The sequence below is a fragment of the Vidua chalybeata genome, chromosome 5, assembly GCF_026979565.1.
Source record: "Vidua chalybeata isolate OUT-0048 chromosome 5, bVidCha1 merged haplotype, whole genome shotgun sequence".
Lineage (NCBI taxonomy): Eukaryota > Metazoa > Chordata > Aves > Passeriformes > Viduidae > Vidua > Vidua chalybeata.
In genome coordinates, this window is record NC_071534.1 from 19673768 (window position 1) to 19698254 (window position 24487).

The following is a 24487-nucleotide window of genomic DNA, read 5'->3' on the forward strand; positions in this document are numbered from 1 at the left end:
TCTCATCACTGGGGAGACAGGGTCTTGGTGGTGATCTCACCCCATCAGAAACCTTTCTGTGCATAAGGCTAAGCAAGCAATGAAGAGGGAGGACGGGGAGGAGGGGAGTTATGGCAGGAAACCAAGAACACATCAGACACTCTAAATTTAGATCTTTTTATTCAGTTCGGACAATATTCCTTGATTTCTCATTGTTCAGGAGAGGGCAGAGGGCAGGGGATCTATTGAAAGGCTTTGTCCTGAGAGATGCCACTTTGTCTGGATATATAGGGGTGGAGGAGCCACACATCATGTGGGTCTGGCATGGGGGAGAGGTGCGTGTCCCACAGTTCCAAATGGCTTTGGGATGGGGTGGTGGGTGCGCACCTCTGAGCAGTTCTGGCACCTGTGAGGCAGAGCTCAGGGCTCCCCTCAGCCCCGCACTCACAGGCCAGGCGGGCAGCCGTGAGCGCTGAGCTGTGGCTCTGCTTTGGGGCAGGTCCCCGTGGCAGCAGGGCGTCAGGCACAGGGCGTGTAGGATAAACACACACCCGCTCTATACGTCTCACTGCCTTTCCGGCATTGCAGCTCAAAGTCTATTTTTAAACTCCCTCCTTTATTACACAGGCCAGAAGATAGCAGCGGCCTGCCTCCTGCCAGGTCAGGCGTGCCGCTCTCCCACCCGCCCCAGGGAACAAGCTGTCCCCCACACGGCATGGGGGGCACCCTGCCCAGTGACAGGGGTGGGGTGCAGGGTGGGCTATGGGTGGACATGACCTTGCTGGTCTCTCCAGGCTCAGGCCACGGCAGGCACAGCCAGCTGGGGTGCCTGGCTGCATTTGTGCTGTTGTGCTGCTGGTACAAGGGTGCCGCTGCGGAGTGTTCGGTCCCACTGTGTCAGTGGGATGTCAGTTCTGCTCAGGGCCTGCAGCTTAGAGGTTAAATGAGCTGAAAGTCGGCTGCAGCATCACCAAATCCGCCTGCTGCTGGTGTCAGTACCACCAGAGGGGTGCAGGCAAGAGGACCGGTTCTTGCAGGTAGCACAAGCGGGGCTTTCCATCTTGGCTGATGCCCTGACCCCCAGCGAGGAGCACTTTGAGTGGGTTTTGCTCTGTGACGTGAGCAGCAACAGCAGGTGGCGGGGGCCGGGGGGGGGAGAGCCGCTTGCTTTTGGTTTTCGACCCTCATCTTCGTTTCACATGAGTCATGTTACGTTCTGAGCTGAGTAACTGCTGGGGCTATTTTTACTTCAGCTCAGCAAAGCTTCCTTCTCGCTGCTGCCACCGCCACCACCGCTCGATGCAGACCCGGGGGCAAAGGATGGGGACATGGTGAGTGGCAGAGGGCGAGGGCAGGGGAAGCAGTGTTTGGGGTGGTGTCAGTGGAAAGGGGGACCGTGCCCACCTAATCAATTTGGAAACAAAAATAGTATATGCCTTTTGAAAAACAACAGATGACCTGCGATGTGTGGTGTGTTCACACACACATACATATATATTTATTATACTGGGAGAGGGGAAGGGGGGAGGGAGAGAAATTCCTTTCGAGTGCTATTCACCAGTCTGGAAAAATAAAGAAGGAAAGCAGAACATTTTTTCCTTTCATCAAAACAGGAAAGAGAGGGGGAATGGGGTGGGGAGCAGATCCATAGACATAATGGATGGTTGCCAGTGTAAGGAAATTGTTCCCTTCTACCCTAAACTTGGGGGTTGGGGTGGGGGAGAAATATATGGCAGTATGATCAGAGAAGGCTGCATCCCCTCCTCCCCACTTGATGCAGGAACGTGTGTGCACACGGGAAAGTGCTGGGAAATCGGTGCCCCCCAGCCTTGCCTTTTCTCTTTGAATCCTGCTTGAGCTGCACATCCGCAGAGATGTGAAATGCCTTTGCCTTCTCCTTCATCTCAAAGCACGGGGCAGGAAGGCACAGCCAACAGGAGCCCTCTCCCTCTCTGCCGTTGTCAGGGGCTGGGCTCTGCATGTGTCTGCATGCTCGTCCCCCTTCCCCATCCTCTCCTCTCTGCCAGGTTCCTGCCAGGAATGGGTGAGATGAAAGAGGTGGTGAGGGGCTGGGGGAATCCCTCTGACGAAGAGAGATAGGCAGAGGGGGTGGTTCCCAGGGAAAGCCTGGCAGGTCCCATCAAATGCCTGCTCCCCAGGTGACACCTTCCCTTTCCCCTGGAGCCACTGGCTCTGTCAGGGTTTTGCTCATCCTTGGAAAGCATTTTCCCTGCCAGTGCCAGGGGCGGGAAGGCAAATTATGCAAGCCCTGGGTACCCTGAGGCTCTGCCTTTCTCCAGCCCCAAATACAAACACCGAGCTCCTTGACTGTCTCTGTCTCCTTCCTTTGGTCTCTCTTCTTTCCCCCTTCTTCCTCCATTAAACCGAACTCAGTCCTTAGGAAGTCGAGGCAGCTCGCATGTCAGCACCTCTGGGGCAAATGCTGTAAAACACAGCGTGAGCTACGCACAGTAACCCTGTCCTTATCACCTGCGGTAGTCGGGATAAACCCCATTCAATCGGGGGCTGTGGTGCAAAACCAACTCGCCCACAGAACGGATCTCCGGGTGTAAACGAGGTGTAAAACTTACTCCAGGTGCCTCGTTTCGGTGCCGCGGCGTCTCCCCTCCATTGACGGCTGTGGCAGCCCCACGGCGTAGGCGCAGGGATTGCTCATCCTTCTCCTGAACTTAGAGACCGGAGCAGCAGCAGCACCTAAGTTAGATACCTTGAGTGGGCGGGCTGACTACACGTTGGCTGTCAACACCTCCTAATTTCTTTCCATTGATTGTTTTCAAAATAGGATTCATCATGGAGAGGCTGAGACACCTCAGCTGTTCAGACTGAGTCTTGCTTTCCATTGTAAGCCCTGTTTTTCTTCCTGTTGTTTCATAATTCTCTACCTACCCCCTCTGAAAAAAAATATGCAATAAATTAAAAAAAATAGATCACCCCTCAGTTCATGCTGCTGTGGATGGTGGCTAGTACGATCATTTTTTCCATCAACACGAGATGAGGGGACAGCAGCCTTGCAGCAAGGAACTGCCTATTGTCCTCAGACACGTGTTGCTCTCCTTCCTAGTGATAAGAGAATAACCAGGGAGATGAGTTCAGCTGTTTGCAGGTTTGAGAACTGTAGTGGTGGTGAAAGTGTTTTAATAAGAAACCCTGGTGCAAGCTCTTAGGAAATCTTGTTTTGTTGTGGTTTCTCTGTGGGGCCATTGCCAGCTAGCACAGTTGCAACCAGATCTTGTCAAGTCATGATGCTCTAATGGGAGGGACATTTTTATGGTCCAGATGCTTCCCTCAAAATACCTTCCCAATATATGCCATGGTGGTTTCAAACTCTTATCCTGTGACATCTGGGACACCAGTAGCCCTGCAGACCTGCATGCCTACCCCACAGGCCAGGTGAGAGGGAGATCTAGTTATCCCCATTAGTTTTAGGGGTTTGTGGGACAGATGTCAAACTAATTTCACAGAAGTAAGAGAGTCAAAGGAGCCCCCAGCAGGCCCAAGGCACAGCAGTTTTAGGTGCATGCACTCCTATCACACTCAGTGCCAGTGAGACTGACCCAGCCAGTCTAAAGACATCACTAGAGAAAAATCTATCCCTGTCTTAAAAACAGAAAAACCACTGAAGCCTGAGCAGCTTGAGTATCACTTTGCTCTATTTCCAGGCAGGGTCATAGGTAGATGATTAGTCAAATTCCAAACATCCTCTTCCTTGCTGTCTGGAGGTTCAACAGGGATTAGCTTTTTGTTTCTGATGTCGAGCTTCTAAAAACTGCCCAGCATCATCCACATGAAAATAAATAACTCTATTTCTATCCCATCTAGCATGTAATAGAGCCGGATATTAAAAAAAAAAAAAAAAAAAAAACACACCACCCATATCCCCCCCAAAATCAGGCCCTGCAGCAGCTCTTGTTGCTACTAAGCAAGAAATTTGCAGCAGTCCCTGCTAGCTTTCTGCTGAGACCTTCTCCTCTCTGGCAGCACTATCTCTCCCTGCTGAAGAATTTGATCAGCCCTCCCACATGCAGGCTGTTCTGTCCTGACCAGGAAGCCACTACAGCGTGGGGGACTCCCCACACAGGTGGCGTGAAGGTGGTGGAGCCACGCCAGCTTATTTGAGGGCAGAGATCCTCAAAAGGCACCTGGGTCTCCACCGACCCCTTGGGAACCTTAAATATGTAACAAAGTTATGGAAATTCAGGACCCAGCTGTCCCCAGAGCTCTTACAGAGATAGAAGGACTTCTCAAATCCTCACCTTTTCCCCTGCTGACTGCTAAGGAGCCCAAGGCTACAGCGTTTCTTTGGCTGGTGCCATCTGGAAAGAGGTGAAAAGGACTGAGGCCCTTTTAAAACTCATTTTTTGAAGCCCTCTACAGATTTCAAAAAGTGTTTCAGCACCCAGGTGGACATCAGGGTTGCAGCTCCATTATCATCACTTTAAATGGCTGGTACGCTGCTGGCGGGCCAGGATGGAGAATGAGGGGAATTCTAAGAGCGTCCTGAGGAATTTGGGGTGGGACAGGGCTATCACGGCTGGAGCATCTAAGATAAAGTCTTGTTAAGGTCTCTGGCGGTAGAAATGAGCAAAGGTATGCCTTGCATTTCTACTTCCTCCCCCTTGAGCTCCAATATTGGAACCGAGCCACTTGAGACTTGGTTTGAGGGACTCCCAGGACCCTCCTTATCCCTGCACTCATGCACCTCTGATGGCCTGGGCTTTGGAGCTGACATGGCTCTGACCAGCTCCCCAAATATAGAGAAGTCTGCCCACTCTTTTTCTGGGTTATGGTGAATGAAGGTGATCCCTTGTGACCCAAGAGCACCTTGACATGCTGCCCCAGAGGACCCAGGCTATTTTAAGCTAGCTATATGGAGGACCCCCATTATTCCTCATGTCCTTGTGCTTCCTGACCAACACCCACATCCATGAGACCAAAGTCAGGTTCAGGGGCATAGCTAGCCAAGCTGGGATGTGCTGTCAGGTGCTTGCTGCAGAGGAGCATTTGGGGGGCTGCCTGCTGCTCACTCAGTTCCAGTGGCTGCTCCTCCTGCACTCAGACACTTTGGATGGTGCAAATGGGCGTGCTGGTGCGAGACCATGTGTTCTAGAGAGGGTTGGCTGCAGGAGACTTACAGGCACCCAGACAGTGTAAGGGAGCATGTGTGATGCTGTGAGATGAGGCCACTGGTATGCCAGTGGGTGTATGTATGTGAGAAGGGAAGAGAGAGGGGGAGAGTGAAGGAGAACACATGGATGCCCAGGGATGTGTGAATGAGACAAAATTTGCACGTAGCTGTGCATGCGAGCGGCTCGAACAGAAGCGTGTGCGTAGCATAGGAAAAGCAGGGGAGATGCTTGGGATTCAGAGCGAACGCCTGCCGAGCGCCTGCGGTGCATGACGGTGCAGGAATGTATCGGTGGATACGAGCCTGCACAAAGATGGTGCAGAGATCCCTCCTGGTCGTGCCTGGAGTGTGCTTTGTGAGTGTGCGAGTCGGCGCCGGGAGATCACTCGTATGTACGTGAGAGGGTGTTTTTTCAATAGGATATGACTCTTGAACTCACCTGTTAGCAGCCTTCCCCTTCCCATCCCTCTCCCCCCACAGCAAATATCTGCTGGCTTAATTTCCCTTCAGATGTTTATTACATTGTGGAGATAATCATGCAGCAAAATACCTCCGGGTGCCACGAGCAACACCAGATTGTCTTATAGCAACGTGTAAATTTCTCTGGCTTCTTTTTTTCCCCTGCACAGAAAGAGATGTAAGATATTAAAGTCATCTCTCTCCCTGGAGCTAGTGGTGTAGCAGGGCAGGGAAGGCAGCGAGTGGATCTGAGAGAAATGTGCTCCAGACTGAAACAGCAAGAACCTGGGGCCAAAAAAAATAACAAACTACCGTGCTGGGAACTCCTCTCTTCTTATCTCTTGCCGAGGAGGCAGGAATTTCTGTCCCTATTCCTCACGCGATATTAAAGCCACATTATACAGGTTGCTGCAGCATTAGTCATTTTTAATTAATTTATCATTTAAATTAACACACTTTTTATTTTGTCAGCAATGAACTGCTACTCCCTCACTAGATTTGTTCCTTGATACCCAGCCAAGAGGAGGATGGCAAGTTATGCTCCACCCATCTCCTCTCCTTCATAAAAGGAGCAGCCCCGAGTGCCAGCTTAGTCTCTCTTACAGCTCGCAGAAAATAAAGATCCGTCAGCTCACTCACCTCTCCTGCAATTTTACCTTTTCTGCATTTTTTTTTGTTTTTCCTTTCTTGTTGCAACAGATTGTGGGAGGCAGCATCAGTGGCTCCACTTTGAGGCTTGTCAAGGCTCAGCGCACGCACACAAACACACACTCACAACCCAGAGCAAAAACATTTGCTCTCACCTGTCTCCAAGCCCAAAGCAAACCTCCCGTCCAAGCAAAGTGCCAACACTTGGAACAAGAAGGCACCCGAGCCAGAATCTAATGTAAAGGGAAAAAATTCAGTGTACACTGGCAACTTTTCTCTAAAAAGCAAGTGGCAAAAAGGAAGGAAAGGAGCATTTTAAGAAGAGGACAACTTAAGGAAGAAGATTTCATTATTTGGATTTCACACCAAACTTTGGAAAAGTTTTTTTTTTTTTTCCTTTTAGTTACTATTCTGTGCACCTTCTTCTAAGAACATTGAGACATTGTTACCTGCATGTAAAAGCTTTTACAGATACACATTTTTTTTTTTTAAAGGGAAGAAAACCAAGAGGAAGAATAGCATGTGGACCACCTAGCCAAAGGCACCACTGAAGCATCCCTTGTGGCAAGGGGGACCCGGACTCCGGATGTGTATAATTCCGAGGGACTGCATTTTTTTCCCACCGGGCTTATGAGATAGCGCAGAGGCAGACAAATCACCGAGAATTACTTCGGTCTCCTCTCACCACCACCACCACCACCACCACCTCCACGTCCTCTTCCAAGGGTTACTGCGACTCTCCCACCTCCTCCCGGCTCGCAGGGGACATGGGAACGCGCAGCGCCCTCGATGCCTGAGGTCGGGCGGCCGCGGGGCTGTCTGCGGGAAGCGCTTCCCTCCCGGGGCTCGCCGTCCATGTGCCCGCAGCCGGCGGGGCCTGGAGTCGGGATGAATTTCGGCGTGGTGTTCGCGTTCATCCTCTCGCTGCCCCTGGCCCGCATGGAGGTGAGTTTCCGCCGCGGGCAGCGGGCGGTGCTGCCGAGCTGCCAGCCCCGCGCTGGGGGAGAGCCGGCGGCGGCGGCTCCGGCCCGCAGGTGCGGCGGGCGCAGCCCGGGGGGGGCCGGGGAGCGGCGCGGAGCGGCGGGGGCGCGGTCCCGGCCCCGCTCCGCGGGAAGAGCTGCGGCGGGGCCCGGCCGCGCTAATGGCGGGCAGCGACAGCTGCCCCCCTCCCGGAGGGCAGCGCCCGCTGGAGCGGACACCCCTCTGGAGTGAACACCCCTCTGGAACGGGCACCCCTCTGGAGTGAACGCCCCTCTGAAGCGGGCACCCCTCTGGAGTGAACACCCCTCTGGAACGGGCACCCCTCTGCAGTGAGCACCCTTCTGGAGTGAACACTCCTCTGAAGCGGGCACCCCTCTGCAGTGAACACCCTTCTGGAGTGAACACTCCTCTGAAGCGGGCACCCCTCTGGAGTGAACACCCCTCTGAAGCGGGCACCCCTCTGGAACGGGCGCTCCCGTCGGGACGGGCCCGCCGAGGGGGGCTCCCCTGGGAATACACCCACCCCCGTTTCTGCCCACAGCTGCCAGGGCCAGGGGAGACCAGGCTGAAGCGGCCCCGGTTAATGTGAGAGCAGGGATGCTGCTGGCGAGCCCCGGGGAAGCCGCAGCTTCCTGCCCTGCCTCGCCCAGGGCTGTCACCCCGGGGCGGGTGCTGGCTCCTTCGAACCTCTCACCCCACCCCGTGATTTTGGCATCACGGCGGTGCGGGTGCAGCAGGGACCGGGACTCTTGACACCTCTGGAATAACGCACAGTGTGAAATCCACCCTGGCATTGCCCAGGGGGGCAGTGGAACAAGGGCGTGGGGCTTTGGAAAGGGGGAGGAAAGGGACCGTGTGAGTAGAGACACGGCACCGACACCGAGTGGCGTGGTCATTCAGCAAAGTGTGTGCCCAGCCGGGGGAAGAGACAGGAGGTGACTGCCTGCTGGGCTTCCACGGTCACGCAAGCATCGTACCCTGCAGTCCTGAATGGGCTGCTCAGGAAGAAGCCGAGCAGAGGGTAAGGGCCAGGTGGTGGATTTGAACAAACACCCCAACCCACTTCGGTTTCCCTATGTGGAAATTGATGCCTCATCCCCAGCCCTGGTTGAGGAAAAGGAGCCCCAAACCCCCAAATCCTTTGACCTCTGCTGTCACATTTCATCATCTGATTGTATGCAGATTGAGGGGATCAGAAAGCCCCTGACATTCCCACACAGTGCTGGGTTCCCACTTCAGCTCCACCTAAGATGGCAAAACTGTGGGTTGGATCTGCAGCTTGATTGTCAGGGGCAGGAAATATCCTTCCACCAAAACCCTCCCTTCTTTGCATAATTTTTCTCTTTTCCTTCCTCAGTTTTGAGCTGGGTAAGTGGGTGCACCCCTTGTGAGATGGCAAAGAAGAGGCTGGGTGCAAAGCATCACGTCACCTCGCTGTGGGCCCATTTGCCCTTGCCCAAGCCACAAAAGGAAGCAGTTAGAGCTGTGGGCTACCCAGTGGTCATGCTTGTTTTGGTCAGAGGATGGTATTTCCTTTGTGGATGGCTCAGATCTCTTTCTCCCATGCAGCATGAAGCATCAGCTAGGGTTGGCACTGGGGAAGGGTGAAGGTGGAAGTGTCTGATCCCAAAGAGCTGTTACTCAGTTGCCATAATCAGATTGAAATACTGCACAGCTCTGTGACAGCCTAGTAGAGTTAGAGTTTGGTAATTCTGGCCCGAGGTTTCATGGGAGGAGTTGTGATATTTGTCACTGTGTGACAGGAGAACCAAGAACGTTTCTGCTTGGGTAGATGCTTCAGCCTGCAGCCAGTGCTCACAGTAACTTTGAGGGCAGTGTGTTGCACCCTCTGCAGCAGGCACACACAGCACAGCTCCCACCAGTCTGCTGAACCAGAGTCATCCTCTGAATAGGGCTTGCAGCTCCTCCGCAGCTGTGCCGGAGAAAGTGCATGAGGAGCAGTAGCTATCCAGATCAGCAGAGGCCCTGAGCAAAGAGATGGAGCCTCCTGAGTCCCTCTCCCTCTTTGATCACACCCATCTGGAGCTGGAGGGCCCTGGAGCTCTTCCAGCCGGAGGGAGTACAAGCCTCAGCGGGAAGGTATTTGCCAGTTGGGAAGCGAGGATGCTAAACCTATTTGCATTTGCCCCACGGGCTGTAATAGTTGCCTTGCAACATTTACAGAGATGGGCTGAGCCAGCCGTGGTTGTGCCGGGGTGAAGCCCCACTGGCAGCGCTTTCTGGAATTCCCAAGGAATGGGGTGCGGCTGGGCGCTTGCTTATAGCCTCGATCCAGCTCCCCACTGCATCTTCCTGCTGCAAGGCTCCAGCGTTCTTCCCTAGTCTTCCTAGCACGAGGCAGTGACAAGGACAAAGCAGTGGAAGCTGGGATGGATGACACGTCTGGGGTGAGCTTGTGGAAGGAGCCAGGCGAGTCGTCCCTGCCTCCCTCTCACTGTCAGCTGATGTGCAGCAGCAGGGGGGAATGACAGGGCTCCTGTGCTGTTTCCAGTGCTGCTGGTACACAACCAGCCCCGGGGGTGGAAATGCCTCCAGCCCTCGCAGGGGAGATGTGGGGTGAGTGTGGAGGAGCAGTGGAGTCCCCCTTGAAATGGAAAAAGGGTGGGTGGGTCTGGCTGTATTTTAGGAACACGGACTAGATCAAACATTGTTTAATTATTTTAAGGAGGGGGAAACATAAACCATAATTCCAAGTGGAAGGGGTTCATGTGAAGAGGGTTGTACCTGCTGCATAGTACTCTGGCAGGCATTGGTCAGGGTCCCTCTGTAGCCAGGAGTGGTGCTGGAAGGGTGGAAGCCTTGTGCCGGGGGAGTGCTGGTGGCAGGTGCTGTTGGTCTTGCCCTCTGCCAGGGAATGCGGTGGAGTCTCCCCTCAGGGTCCACACATCAGCTTCAGAGGGAATTAAAAAATGCTGTTTGTTTGTGGGTTTTGCCTGGCTGATCACTCAAGACCCTGCTGCCAAGATCCCTTGCCATGGTCGGTGTGGAGGTGCTCAGAAAGTTCTCCTCTCCTGGGCAGAGGGGTGAATAGGTGGGTGCTTCCCTGCCCTTCACAAACTGGTGCTGCTGACACCATTCTGTTCTTCTATGTGCAGCAGCACCGGCTTGGAAAAAGCAACTGGAGGAGTCCTCACCTCAGGAGTATCCTTGTCTGATTTCTTTGAGCCCTGAGAGTCTGCCTTCCCTGCTGGTTGCACAATCTTTGCTCCCTGCTCCTCCTCTGTACCTACCAAGAGACACACCTTCAGACAAGACTGTGAAACTCTTGCCAGAGGGTGCACACCACAGCACTTTGTATTCCCTGCACCAGCTTGGCAGCTTCTGATGACAAGGGGACCTTTCATCATCCCTGGTGCTCAAAAGCATAAGTTGGGAAAAAGCTCCAGAGCAAGAGGAGGTGTTGCTAGGGAGGAGGCAGATTTTGGGAAAGTGCATGTGTGGGGAGTGGGAACAGGGGAGCTGCTGCACCTGCATTTATATACAGTGGCCAAACAGTGCTGCTGGACATCTGGGAGGAGGGGAGCAAAGCTGATGTGCTGAGAGGCTCCAGTGCAACAGTCACAGTGCAGGCAGCAGCTGCTCTGCTGCTTTCTGTCAGATGTGCCATGGCTCTTCAAGCACCAGCAACCAGCACAAGAAAGGGAAGTGAATGTCCTGCCAAGGAGTTGGCAGACTGGGGGGTGCCCTTGCAACTCAGGGGAGAGTCAGAGTCAGGAACTGGGGAGCAGAAGGAGGGAGGGAAGAACAAACTTTCTTCTAAGAATTCAGGGCCTTGCAGGAATACGAGGCCAGGCCTTGGGGCACTTGACAGCCAGCCAAGAGTCCATTGAGACAAAAGTCTTCTTTGATCTGCCGCACAGTTAAAAAAGGAGATTGTTAACCTGTGTTAGACAAATAATTCCAGAGGAGCTGCTGAGCAGGAAAAGCACCAGCTGCTTGGGCTGGTCTCTTGGGGATCCCACCTCTCTCAATGCTCCTCTACCTTCTGACCTCATGGGATTAGGTGGAGGTGATTGATGGACCTCTGCTTCCCTGTGTCTCATCCCACAAGTGCCCCGAGTCTGGATGTGTGCAGCGCTCCATCTCAGAGCCTCCCAGGCACAGGGCTGGGGCAGGGGCCAGAGGCATGGCTGATCCCAGTGAGAGACCCCAGAGGGAGCAAGGACAAGGCATGCAGCTCAGGTTTGTTGCAGCTCTTAGGTCAGTCTTGGCCTTGGTTTACAAGGGTAAAGTAAGGAGCTTCACAGGCTTGCAGTTGTCACTGGCAGAGCTGCCTTACAGAAATGGGGGAGGAGAACAGGATTGTGAGCCATGTGGGCTGGTGTTACACCATAGCCATGCTGGTAGTATCTGTAACAAGAAAAAACTGGCATCTAAAACTGCTGCCGTGAGCAGGGAGTGGAGCTTATTGCTACAGGCAGTCACCAGAAGTACAGCTCCTGAGGGCCTGCATTTTCAATCCCTGATTCCTATCTGTTCCTCCTGCTCAGTTAGCAAGGTGACACCTCCCAGCTCGCTTCCAAAGTCGCCGAGTCTGAGGCTCGTAACACCTGCCCACGCTCTCCCCCCAGCAAGTGCAAGAGTTTAAAATAAAGTTCCATTTCCTACATGTATTAAGTGTCAGGAAGGTCCAGAGGCATCCATGCAGAGCAGCATTTATACACAAACGCATTTGGCTGACAGGTGCAAACATTGAAAGCCTGCAATTTCACCACCCAGCACTGAGCTCTGACTGCAAGTACTGGGAATTGCAAATGATCCCTCTTCCAGTAAATGTGTATGGCACAAGGCAGGGAAGTGCTGCAGAGCCTCTCCAGCACTGGGCTGTTGGTCCCTCTCTTCTTCACACAGCAGGAGATGTCAGAAGGCATCTTCATTTCACAGCTATTCAGTGATCCCTGAATTATACAAGTGTCTCTCTCTTGCTGTGCATTCATCACGGATGCTGCTTCCCCCTCCCTCAGAGACTGAGGAAGTAATGCCTGGGGATGTAATATCTGCTTTTTGCTGCAGGCAGACAGTCAGATCTGTGGTGAGATGTGGCAGTGACAGGGATGGAGCGGGGCAGGAAAGCTCGGTCTGACTGAAGCTGTCTGGTGGATCTGGCTGTGGAGGTTTAGGACACTGATGTTGTCTGCTCTGCAGCTCTCTTCAGGAGGTTTCTGAGCCTCCTTGGGCTGCAACAACCTTCACATCACTGCATCCCAATTAAAGTTATAGTATTAGAGGGTGGTCTGGCAGGGCTGAGGAGGGAGCACTCCTGTTGTCCTACTATGGAAGCAAACGGTGGGTGGCCAAGGACAGGCATGTGTGAGAGAGTGCCAGGCTCAAGCAGCCATCCAAAAGTGGCTGCAGGTTTGGGCCAAAGCTCTCAAGGTTTAAAGCCAACACTTAGCCACCTGCCTGGTGGCTTTTCTCTGATGCGAATGGAAGGAAAATGTTCTGCACTGAACGCAGGCAGGGAGGGAATAGCTGTACAGTAGGAGGACCACACACATGCCACCAACTGTCCATAAAAACCCACACGAAAATCCCTGCGTTTCACAGGCACACAAGCCAAGCTCTCCTCTCAGTTACAGGGACATGCGGAGGGCTGCGCCTCAGACATCGTCCAGCACCCGGCTGAAAGAGCAGCTTTTCCGCTTGAGTAGCCCTGAATGAAGAGAGCTGGGAGCTAAGCAAACACTTTGGCCAGTACTTTCCTCTTTCTCTTTTTCTAGCCTTTTGGAAGTATGTTTTAATCAGCACTTGCTTTCCCACACCACTCCTTTGTACTCTTATTAAGTGCTGTCACTGGGGCCTGCTCTAGCCTAGTGCCAGAGTAAAATTCCCAAGAGACTCAGGGCACTGCACCTGCCTGCACAAACTCTGTATTTGGCCCATTGTCTGATGTTACTAAACCTTCTCTTACTTAAGGTTTTTTCATGCTGGTGTGCAATGACATCCAAACTCCCATATATATCTTCCTCCAAATCAGCTCCTGAGCCCATCACCTCCCTGCAGCTTTTGTCATTTCACCACGGGCTCACGCTGGGGCAGCCTCAGCCGTGAAGGTCAATCTTCATCTCCACCCCCCGCCTTTTTTTTTACTTAAAAAAGAGTATGCAAATGATGTATATTATTGGGCCTCTGTGGTTTGAAAACACACGCGCTCGCACACGCACATACACACGATAACTGACAAAGCCCGTGAAGGAGTTTCATAACGGAGGGAAATATTAGGAAGGTTTTATCTGATAGTGTAAGGGAAGTCTGTTAAAACGCCTTTACTGCAGGCAGCAGGAATGAGAAGCCACCTGGAGAAGTCATACACCACCAGAGAAGGAAGCTTTGCTGGCTGCTTGCATAGTGTCCAGGGCTCTGCTGCACAGCCTGGGTATTTTTTTGGCTTTTTTAGTCTCCTGACAGCTTTGTGAGAGGCTGCAAGAGGGTCTCTCTTGCTTTTGTTTAGGTTTCAGGTTCAGGTCTTCATGAGGAATAAAGCCCTCAAGGTTTCAAAGCCAACACAGGACAATGCACGTCTTCGCGTTTCGCTGGTTCTGTCATGTCTCCCCCATGCTTGATTCCCTGCTCCTGCTCTGTGACATAGCCAGTATTTGCAGATCATCTCTCTAATGCTTGTTTCTCCCTTTCTTTTCTTTTTGTTGTCTGGCAGGGGGACCCCATACCCGAAGACATTTATGAGATTTTGGGTGGCAGCTCAGTGCGCTCCATCAGTGACCTCCAGCGTGCCCTGCGGATAGACTCCGTAGGTAAATCTCCTCTCCGCCAAACACTCCTCTATTTTTAATTTAGTCTTTGGGGGGGCTGGGAGGGGATATTCTGTTCTTCAGCGGGCACACTATCAACAGACTTCATTATAAATATAGGAACCACTCAGGAGCCAAGACCTGGCTGTTTACAGACTTAGTCCCCCTGAAACTTATGGGAGTTAGAGGCAGCTAGATGCTTTTTTAGATCTCCTGTCTGGACACTGGCTTCCAAAAATGGTAGGATATGGGCAAGGTGAGTGCAAGGAACTGAGATCCCCATTCTTCACCCTGGGAGATGCTCAGTCAGCAGGGCTTGAACTGGACAAGATCAGTTTAGGAGGCTGCAAAATGGGAGGTGGAAATACGGTGACAGAGGAGGAAAGGGCTGTGTGGGTTTCCAGGTTTGGCATCCACAAAAGGCTGCGGGCTCTCAGAGGCCCTTAGGATGAGAGCAGCAGAGCACGTGTCCGTGGGTGAGCTACGGGGCAGGGGCTAAGTCAGGGTAGCGTCGCTTCACCTCCTGCCCGTAGATAAGAGCTCCGGGGGCTGCAGGGCCTTGGGGTCACTTGGCCAGGGCTGGCTGCAGTGAGCAGCAGGAGCGGCAAAGCGTGGAGGGGTCGGCACGTGTGGGAACTGGAGCACGCGCCACGGCGGCTGGGCTGGCCCAGGAATTTATTTATAAACGGTCTCTTCAGAGCAAATTCCTTTCTATTCTAACCCTGCTCCCGCCCGTCGTCCCCCAGCCCCCCCAGCTCGACTTCTCTCTCGTGTTTTGTCTGTTTTGAGCTTTGTAATCCTTGCCGAGACACTATCTACGGGGGAACAGAATTTCCTGCTTTTGTTTCCTATGCCAGTCCAACCACTGGCGCAGTCTCAAAAGCATTCCCGCTGCCTTTCAAAACGGCCCTGGAGGGGCAGGGGGGGAAAGCGAGGGGGAGGGCACCAGCTGCGTTCAGCTATTGTTTGTCTTAGAAAGAGGCAAGGAGGCTCCCCACCACTGCCAGGGCCACTCCCTGCCCTCACCAGTTCCCTCCTCCTTGTCCACGAGCCACACAATGGGGCAACTTCCAAAATTAGCCTTGCTGGATTGTCCCAGGCTGGTCCCCCCCTACCCCAGATGTCTTCAGTACTGATCCAGGGTGTAGAAGGACAACATAGAGGAGGGAGGGACATGATTCTCAACAGATTTGTTTTGAGTCAACAGTTGTTGGTATTTTTTTGCCCCCATTTCTCTCCTCTCATCAACTCAACTTGTGCACCAAAGGCAGCCCCCACCTTCATTTGATGAAATGCCACAGGATGGAGGGGTGGGCAAGGAGCAGCTGAGAAGATGCATCCAATCTGTCGTGGCCCAGTGTCTAAAGAACAGATACATCTTTATCGTGGCTATTAACCAACCTCATGATTAGGAAATAAAATGGGCTTATCTGGTTGGCTCCAGAAGCCCAGGGGTATGAGAGAAGGTTGCAGAGCTTTGGGTCACTGGTTTCACTTCAGGTCCCAGATAGGGAAGGCTGGTCAGGGAAGGGAAAAGTGGTGCTGTGAAGCTGTTTCTTTGTTTCACCCCGTGGCTTTCATCTGTTCCCAGGTACTGACTGAGGAGCATTGGCATTCGCTTGCCCTGTGAGGAATTAGCAAATTAGTGTGTGAGCAAGATAATCCCAAAGTGGCTGGAGCTATTCCCTGTGCTGTCTGTGTACCCTGTGTGTGTCACAGCTGACTCCCTCCACTGACAGCACAAGGAGCCAGAATGAGGCAGCTCCAGGAGGCAGATGGGCTGAGATAGTCCTCTCCTGACCTTGGGCACTACTGCAGACCCAGCAACAGAAGTGTGTAGAGTGGGAGTCATCTCCTTAACTGTGGTTGCCCACAAAGCAGTGGCTGCCCATGTAAACCAGTCATCCAGACACCTTCTCTAGCCCAAAGAGAACTACAGGCCCTTCTAAAGTGTGATCCACCAGTTCTCATTTCAGGACTTTGCCTGAGGGTGAGACAAATGGTGCCTAGAATTGATCACACCTTTCCAGCCACTTTAAAGGGTGTCTGTCTGTCCACCTCACACGTAGATGCTGACTGCTCATTGACAGGCACATGATTCCTGCCTTCTGAATGCAGCCTCTGTGCACCCACCCCAAATCCATCAGCAACTGCTTGAGACCTGAGCAGGGAGAAAAGTCCCTGCTTCCCTTTATGAGAAGGCCCTTTATGCACTAGGGCAGGGCTGAGGAAGAGGAATGGGACATGATAGGTAAGGGAAGTCTGCTCCACCACACATCTGATAAACAGAGATCTTCCACTGGCCCCTAATTCCCTTTAAGAAAATTGCTCCCTTGATGCTGACGTCCATTCAGTTTCCTTCAGCTGCTAAAGCAGGTTAGAGAAGGAAAGAGCTGTGGCTGGGTGGGAGCTATCTTCGAGCGCAGCCATTGTCCCGAGCTCAGGAGGGGCTGCGTGTTCGAGTGCTCCATGGGGATTATGGGCACTTCTCTATTCAGCACTTCCTATGGGAAAAAGCAGTGGGGTGGGAGGGAACGGCTCAGGGCTGGCCTGAATGCTATCGGTCTTCCTCTCCCATCGCTGACTGAACCACCTCCAGATCCTGCCTCTTACCTTGGAGCAGTCTAGAGGAAAAGTAATTTTAACTTTATTTTTCTGTTCTTCTGTCTTAAAACTTCTCTAACCTAGAGCAGCTGAGGTGAGCTAGGAGAGAGAAAGCAAGCACCCTACCTACCACCCATCCTCCCTTTCACCAGCCCTCTCACCTCCCAACTCTCCCAGTCCCAAGCCATCCCAGCAAGGCACCTGAGTGTTAAATACCAAGTGTTCTGCTTGTTCCATCTGGTCTTTGATCCTCCTTGGTGTTAACCTGGTCTCAGCTGGCCAATCTGAATCCCTCTGACACCAGAAAGACAACTCCTCTCTGACACCTGACATGAGCCTTATCTTTCTTGAGCTGGAGTTTTCCTCTCCAAGACCTGACTGGGTCCCCTCTTTCATGATAGGCTTGTTGCTCTGAGCTGCCTAGTCTGAGCAAAGAGTGTCCGTGTCCCAGAACAGCTGTGACCTTGCTTATGGATTTACACCTAGTATGAGGTCCTGGGTCCGTGGCTTATCCCATGTCCCTGCACTTTGCCTGGTGATCTGAGCACAAGTGTCTGCTGTCTTCTCCTGCCTCTACCTGGTGCTATTAGGTCATTAGGTCATGTCTTCCGCTTTGCAGAGCGGGACAGCTCGAGCCTGAACCTGAATGCATCTCAGCCTGATCAAAACCTTGTGGCCCTGTCTCGAGAGCGACGAAGCCTAGGTGAGCTGGGGGTCTTGCACCTTGTGATTGTTGGGGAGCAGCTGTGGGTGGTCCAGATATGTGTCTGAGATACAGATGTAGGGGTAGAGGTTATAGTGCACCTAAATGTGTGGAGGCATAAAAACGAGGGTCTGGGCCTGGAATGGGAGCTGGGTGCTTCACCCTGGGAGGGCAGGAGAGGGAGTCTGGACTTCTGTGGACTGCTCTGCCTTAACAAGCCAAACAGCGCTCGTTTGCACCTCTCACTGGGCTGCAGTGAGAAGCATCACTGTACTGGGGCTTCCTCCACATGGCTCTGTATAGGGAGAGAGCCGGAGGAGTGAGAGAAAGAGAAAGAATATTTGTGTGTGCTTGTGCATGTGAGAGCCTTGTGGGGTCCTTCACTTGCAGCAGAGGTGGCTGTGGCGTGTTGGTGACAGCTGCAAAGCCCATTTCATCCCGTTTCTCTCTTGGCCCTCTGTAGATGCTCTGGCAGCAGCAGAGACAGCTGTCCTGGCGGAGTGCAAGACACGGGAAGTGGTCTTTGAAATCTCCCGCAACATGGTGGACAGCACAAACGCCAACTTCGTGGTGTGGCCGCCCTGCGTGGAGGTACAGCGCTGCTCCGGGTGTTGCAACAACCGCAACGTGCAGTGCCGCCCCACGCAGATCCGTGTCCGGCACGTCCAGGTGAGGGACGCGCCCACCGCTGCTCCCTCCTCCTGCCGCCCACTGCCGTCCTCGTGCCCCAAAGCCAAGCACGGGCAAGTCTCAGGTGCTGGGCTCATGCAGCCATCTGTCCCCGCTGCGCTGGCCATGCAGTGCTGCAGCCGCTGGCGTAGGTGACCTCCATGCCAGCTGCTGGAAGGGCTGGTGCTGTCCAGCAGCTGGGGACTGTCACCAGGCAGAGCTACAGGGCATTGTCCCCATCTGCAGCTCCACACCATGGCCCTTCCTGTGGCTCGAGACGGCCTCGTCTGCTGTGTTAAAGCAGAAGAAACAAGGTGCTTTCATTGCGAGAACTGGTTTTGATGCAAAAAGAGGAGGGTTTGCAGTGTCAGTCTCCATCCCCCCACTGCTGCTGCAGCTTCTTTCCAAGATGTGCTCTGGAACAGCTTCTCTTTCTCAGCCCACAGTTACCTTCTGACCTGCTCCATCAGCCAGCAGACACCTGACAGCTAACCTCTTGCTCTGATCCTCCCCTCACAGCTACCAGTGATCTCCTCACAGCTTCCTCCTAGACAGCTTGTTTAAAAATAATATTCATCCCGTACTAATCCTCTGCCTGAGCCATAAGAGACTCCCCCAGGCAGGCAGCAGAGGTTGGCTGGGAGAGATTGTATTCACACACAGCCCTTTTCATCAGGAAATTCCTTTCTCAGAAAAGCCAGGCTGAATGAGGAAAAAATGGCGGGGAGCAGGAGTTGTTTTTCTGGAAAAAAACAAGTGAGAGGTCAAAAGCCAGCCTGAAAAAGTGACCTGGAAATGGTTTCTTTGAGGACAGAGGTCTCTCTATTGTTTGGCTGGAAGTGTTTGTCTAGCAGGCAGCGTGTGGTCTGAAGCGTGTGGAGTGGGCTTTCAAGGAAAGATAAACAGCCTGGCTGCTTTGGCGCTGGGTGAGGGATGCTGCTGGGGGCAGTGGGTTTAGAGGAATTCCATCCCAGCACAGCAGAGTGAGTATTTATAGCTTGTGGAGCACTTCAGGGACCACAGAGTTGTTAGATAAGCTGAGTGGGGTCAGGCCTGGCTGCTGATGGAGTGGGAGGACCCCCTAGAAATCTTATGCCCTGTAGTGGGATGTGGAGCAATGAGTCTTCCCTCTGAGTCAGCACTGGTGGAGAGTCCGGGGGAATTTCCAGAGTGCCGCCTTTCCTATGAAGAGCCAAGGTCTTCAGCCCTATGAGTTATTAAAGAGCTTGAGACAAATTCAGACAGGCCTCAGCAGAGTTGGTGAGGCTGCGATAGCTTGCTTCAGACCTGAGTTCTTCTCCTGTTGCCCTTCCTGTAGGTTCCTGTGGGAATTATCCTGGTTGCCCCAGGTCTCTGCCATAGCATCTGTTAGAAACAGGCTGGCATGTCCTGCATGTTCCATGTTTCTGTCTCTGATCAACCAGTCATACTGCTTAAGCTCTGGCAATAGTTAGGATCGGGTGAACCAACCAGAGACATGAAACTTGCCTGGTCTGGGTCTGCTCTGCTGCTTTGTTCAGAATTATCTCCCATGTTCAGAATTGTCTCCCATACACACCACCCCTGAGTCTGAGCTTGGCTCTGTAAGCTCTGTAAGCTGCCTTCTGAGCCTTTAGGAAAAAAGGCAGGTTAAAGTACACTGACACTGACTAATTTTACAGAGTGGGAGCCATGGCTGTACTAATCTTTTTCTTGCCTTCCTCTTGCAAATAGGTGAACAAGATTGAATTTGTCCAGAGGAAGCCAAAATTCACAAAAGTCGTTGTGCCTTTGGAGGACCATGTGCAGTGTCGGTGTGAAGCCGTGTTCCGACCACCCCCCAGGAACATCCGTCCAGGGCCACGTGAACAGAGGCGTAAGGATCTTGGCATTAGTAGAATGAAGGGAGGTGTGAAAAGAGGGCTGGGGAGAGAGAAAAGAGACCTCCCATGGTTTCAATCTGCTTAGCTCCAGTCAATCCCAAGGGCCTTCGCTGGTTTATAGCAGCTTAGGGACCTTTCCCAGGATGTATTCCTGCCAGGAAGGTGCTGAAACTGAGAGAAAAGAAGGAGGGGAAGGTGAGAGGTGAGGGGAAGGGCATGGTGGGAAAAGGGAGAAGGCAGAAATTGTGGAGAACAGAGGACAAGGAACAGAAGAATAGAAAGAGGCCTTGTGGCCCTGCTGTTGCAGAGCTCTTTGTTGACAGTGTGTGGAGAAGGATATTTCAACAGGAGCCGTCTGGCCCTGGCTGTACAGACACTCTCCCCTCTGTTTTGGCAGGCTTGTCCCCGGCATTCACCACAGCCGCTGTCTCACAGAGGCGGCGAGTACGCCGGCCGCCGACACAGAAGAGGAAACATAAGAAGTACAAGCATGTCAACGATAAGAAAGTGCTGAAAGAAATCCTCATAGCATAGAAGTGCTGGCAGGGGAGAGAGAGCACAAGGCAGGTAACAGTGAGCTGCTTTTCCATTTGGGAGAGATGTCCTCCTGGGACATGGCATCTGGGCCCCTTCCCACACCACTGGCCACTCGTTCAGTGTGAGGCTGCTGCAAGATAAAACCTGGGTTGAAGGAGGAGGAAGAACTAGGTTGGGTGCCAGCATGTGCATTCTATTTATGGAATTAAGGCTCTTTGCAACTTCGCAAAGTTGGAATGATCATGCTGCAGCCATCCTTGCTCTCAGGCCCTGCCCCCTCCTTTCTCTGCCTCCCTTTCAGGCAGAGAACAAGCCTGACTTCTCACTACACCTAAATCCCCTCGGGGTCCAGATAATTCATCTCTTCTGTGGAGCAACTACTGTTCTAGTTTCTCTATTGGTTCTCCATTGAAAACAGAGAATTAATGTTGCTCTAGGGATCCCTTTTCATTTTATTTCTTTACTTGAGTTGGCAGAAAGACTGAAAAGCAGCAACACTTCTGGTTCATCACTCTCCTATAGGGAAACCTATGTGCATGAGAAAGGTCATACTAGGGGAAAGGAGAACTGGAATCTCTGGCAAGAGATCTGGACTTTGTCAGGCCAGGCTCTGATTCTTCTCTCCATGACTTGTGTAAACAGGAGTAATTCCCTCATCATCAGAAGAATTTCACTGGTACAAGCTAAAGGAGGCTAAGCCTTGGTTCCCCATGAGAAGAAGAAGTGCAGAAAAGAGAGAAAGAGTGTCAGGGTGCAGATTGGTGGGAGCTGAATTGTGACACTGCTTAACAGGGAGAGCCCTGGCCCACAGCTCAGCAGTTCCAGCTCTGCTACAGCCACTTGAATAAGACCAGGCCACCACTTCACATTCACTTCCCCTCACCCCAGGAGAGGGGACAGCAGGCTTCCATGTGTGGCATTTCAGGAGCTGGGGACAAGGGGCACTGAGCAGTGTCTTGAGACTGGGATTCCCACGCTTAGCACTACAAGGGCTCTGATTATCCCAGGATTCTCCTGGCCAGCCTAAAGTTCCCAGGGTAGAAATTATGCAAACCCATGCAAATCTCAGCTCTGGCTCAAGCTGTTCAGGGGAAAAAAAAAAAAAATTGAGGAGGTCAAAAGTTCTCCCAGGCTTCTAATCTGGCTCTTTGGCACAAGAGGAAAAAAGGGGATAGGAGGGGAGTTGCAGGGGGAAAAAGGTTACGTGTTCTAATGCTGTGTCTGATTTTGTTTCACTTCCAGGTTTATTTAATATATTTGCTGTATAGCCCCCATGGGGTCCTTGGAATGATAACTTTTCCTCTCTGTCCATCTGCCTCGACGTCTGATTCAGACGGCAATTGGTGCTTCCCTTTCCATCAGTGGACCTTCTCCCACCAAAGCCTCCCTTTCATTTATTAGTATAATTTTGAAGTTTTACACACACACACAAAAAAGGACAAGGATGACCTACATATATATAATATATGAGAAAAGAACAAAGTACAAATAAAACCGTGAATGCCAACAGCCACAACTTGCAATGAGAACAGGACAATTCCTTCCCTGCTACGAAGGACAGGATGGAAAATGTGAAAAGGAAAGCGGGTCCAATTTCTTCTGAGAGAAGGAGAAAAACAGATGGACAGAGGCCAGAAGGGGAATATTCTCCCTTTCTCTCATGCTTCTGGTAAGGCTGGAAGGGCCCAGCTGAGATCTGCTCTTGCATTGGACCTACCTTTTGGCAACAGGCAAATCTCAGATTGCGAGCGGAGACCAATGATGGAAAATGCACTAAGGACTTTTACCGCCCTACCTGGACAGATATATATTTTTAATGTGCGTGTGTATATGTTATTTTTAAAAAGAAAAACCAAAACCACTAAGGTATACAACATCTCGGGGAACAGAACAAAGAAGCAAAGAAACAAAACAAAGAAGCCAAATGCATTCCCCCACTCCCTCTTTCCCCTGCTCCTGGTGCTGACTGGAAGGTGTTTGGATCGTGGGGAAGGAGCACAAGGTGGCAGAATCGTCTCCACGCCCCCGGCCCCTGCCAAGGAGAGCCATCTTTGCACATGCTGGTGGAGAATTCAACTTTCCAGGCTCGGACTCAAATTATTTTTTAAATTCACTCGGGATGTGTGCGTGTGTATATGTGTGTGTGTGTATATATATATATATATATACGTGTGCATGTGTGTGCGTGTGTATGTGTATTTATACATACATATATAAAAAAATATATATATATGTTCTTAAATGGATTTCATTCCCCAGTGGCAGGAAGCTCAGAGGCACGTGCATGCATCGGCTTCGCTGGGCTGGCAGAAAAGCACACTGATACTGCAATGTGCCTGCGAGGCCGGGGACGGGGCAGGCAGAGGCATCATCTGATCTCTCTCTTTCTTGTTGCCCTTTTCTCTCACTCTATACCAACCCCCCCCCCTCAGCACAACTTCCTTGCAGGAGGTGAAGTGGCACCACAACAAGACCAAGGACAGCCAAACTTAGAAGCATGACTTAATCTCAGTGAGCTGTCCTTGCCTGCTCTGTGGTCTTGAAAGCAGAATCATGTCATTCCCATGAGGTTTTTAACCCCTTCCTGGATGTCCTGCATACTATGCCTCCACTAATCTTTCCCTGCCAATGTTCCTAACCCACTTAGTTTGAAAGTTGATCCACTATGTGGATAGCTCTGTGTAGGTATAGAGAAAGAAATGAGGGTGGTCTTCACAGTTGGCAGCAGCTGTCTGAGACAAAAATGAGCTCTTCTAAGTGAGGAGGACTCAGAGAACAACTGGAGGGTCAGTTGCAGAGTCCCTCCTGGGCCACTGCCGTCTTCGAGGAGGGAGGAGGACTGTGTGGGCAAGGGCTGGTTTTGCACAGGTAATAGTCAGTAACCATTAGCAGAACTGTTACACATGATGGGAATTCCCAGCATCACCTTGGAGTCAGGGTCTTGGATTGTGCTGTTCTGGGTGCTGCATACATGAAGAAAATGCCTGCCCAGAGCAATCACATGGCGCTTCTCCCCTCGTACGCACACCCCTGTTCTGGGGTAAAGCTCTCTAGGGAGATGGGGAAAGTAGCCAAAGCCACAGCCTGGGAGCTGTTACAAGTTGTGGAGGGAGCCAGGCCTCACCTCCTGCAAGCCCAGAGCACTTCTCATACCACTGCCAAGGCAGCACGTTGCTCCCTCCCTCCAGCCCCAAGCCCTCAAGTCTTAAGACACTTTCTTACCCTGTTCCAAAATCTGTTTCTTTTGGTTTGTAAATATGGTGAGGTTTTGTTTTATTTTAATTTTTTTGCTTTTTTTAAAATGTAAGATTAATTTATACTCAGTACTGTATTTAAAGTTGTAAAAAAAAAAAAAAGGAATCACCTCTTGAACAGCATTTTCTCTTTCTTTTGTGAGCTGAATGAAAAGCAGAGGTCAAACTAGCTCACTGCAGGGCACAGCAGGATTTTCAGGGCCTCCAGTTTCCTTTTCAGGACACTTGTTCTGAGATTGCGGAGAGAAGCAACCAAAGCTGGGAAAGTCCTGAGAGCCCATGCACAGCCCTGCCCAAGGCCAGCCATGCTGTGCTCCTCCGTCCTCACTTGGGCTGGTTTGAAATGACTCAGGTGCTGGGATTTTTCTCTTGAAGAGGTCTCCTTCTCCTTAGCTGCTCAGCTAGGACACCCGGCCAGAATTTCCCTGTGCTTTCATCCCATCTCCAGATTCCTCTGCTTTGAAGGGCTTGGGACAGTCGGTGCTGTTTACGCTTCCCAAAGCTGTACAAACAGTTGGCCCCTTTCCTCCTTAGTCACATCGTCTAGACAACAGCAGTCCTTCCCTTGGTCAGGAAGGCCGCTGCATTTCCCTTTCCTCCCAGCAAGGGAGGTGTCACACATCTGGATCTGGGTGCCATGCTGTGGAGAGCAAAGGCAGGTGCTGCCCTGTGCCTCAATTTTGGCATCCCCCGAGCACATGCACAGCACCCTCAGTCCATGGCTCAGCTGTGGGGAGCACAGACCCAAGTGGAGACTTGTGCTGCAGTGATGAACCTGAGGACATCAGTGTGTAGGAGTAATCCAGGATGTCCTTAAATGACAAGCTTGATGCTCACAGGTGTGCACCTTGCTGGACATGGTTCGTTTTGGGGTG

At 52.0% G+C, this 24487-nt stretch overlaps 1 protein-coding gene across 2 annotated transcripts; it reads left to right on the plus strand.

Annotated features, from left to right (window-relative positions):
- The first annotated feature begins 1269 nt into the window (after positions 1-1269).
- On the plus strand, positions 1270-22594 carry PDGFB (platelet derived growth factor subunit B). 2 transcript variants are annotated; one of them, XM_053944175.1, is made up of 8 exons: positions 1270-1310; positions 6284-7177; positions 13890-13986; positions 17207-17290; positions 17754-17959; positions 19673-19814; positions 20219-20388; positions 21601-22594. In XM_053944175.1, the coding sequence occupies exons 2-7, from the start codon at positions 7022-7024 to the stop codon at positions 20353-20355; spliced, it is 822 nt and encodes a 273-aa protein (XP_053800150.1). In that variant the 5' UTR covers positions 1270-1310; positions 6284-7021; the 3' UTR covers positions 20356-20388; positions 21601-22594. The 2 variants fall into 2 exon arrangements, with proteins under 2 accessions (XP_053800150.1, XP_053800149.1); XM_053944174.1 differs by lacking the exon at positions 1270-1310 and having other exon boundaries at positions 6209-7177.
- The last annotated feature ends 1893 nt before the right edge of the window (positions 22595-24487 follow it).

Excerpts from the sequence above, each read along its gene's own strand:
- PDGFB (XM_053944175.1), top strand. The coding sequence starts at position 7,022 with ATGCCTGAGGTCGGGCGGCCGCGGGGCTGTCTGCGGGAAGCGCTTCCC. Across the intron at positions 13,987-17,206 it reads CCTGCGGATAGACTCCGTAG|AGCGGGACAGCTCGAGCCTG; the intron begins GTAAATCTCCTC and ends TCCGCTTTGCAG. Across the intron at positions 17,291-17,753 it reads TCGAGAGCGACGAAGCCTAG|ATGCTCTGGCAGCAGCAGAG; the intron begins GTGAGCTGGGGG and ends GGCCCTCTGTAG.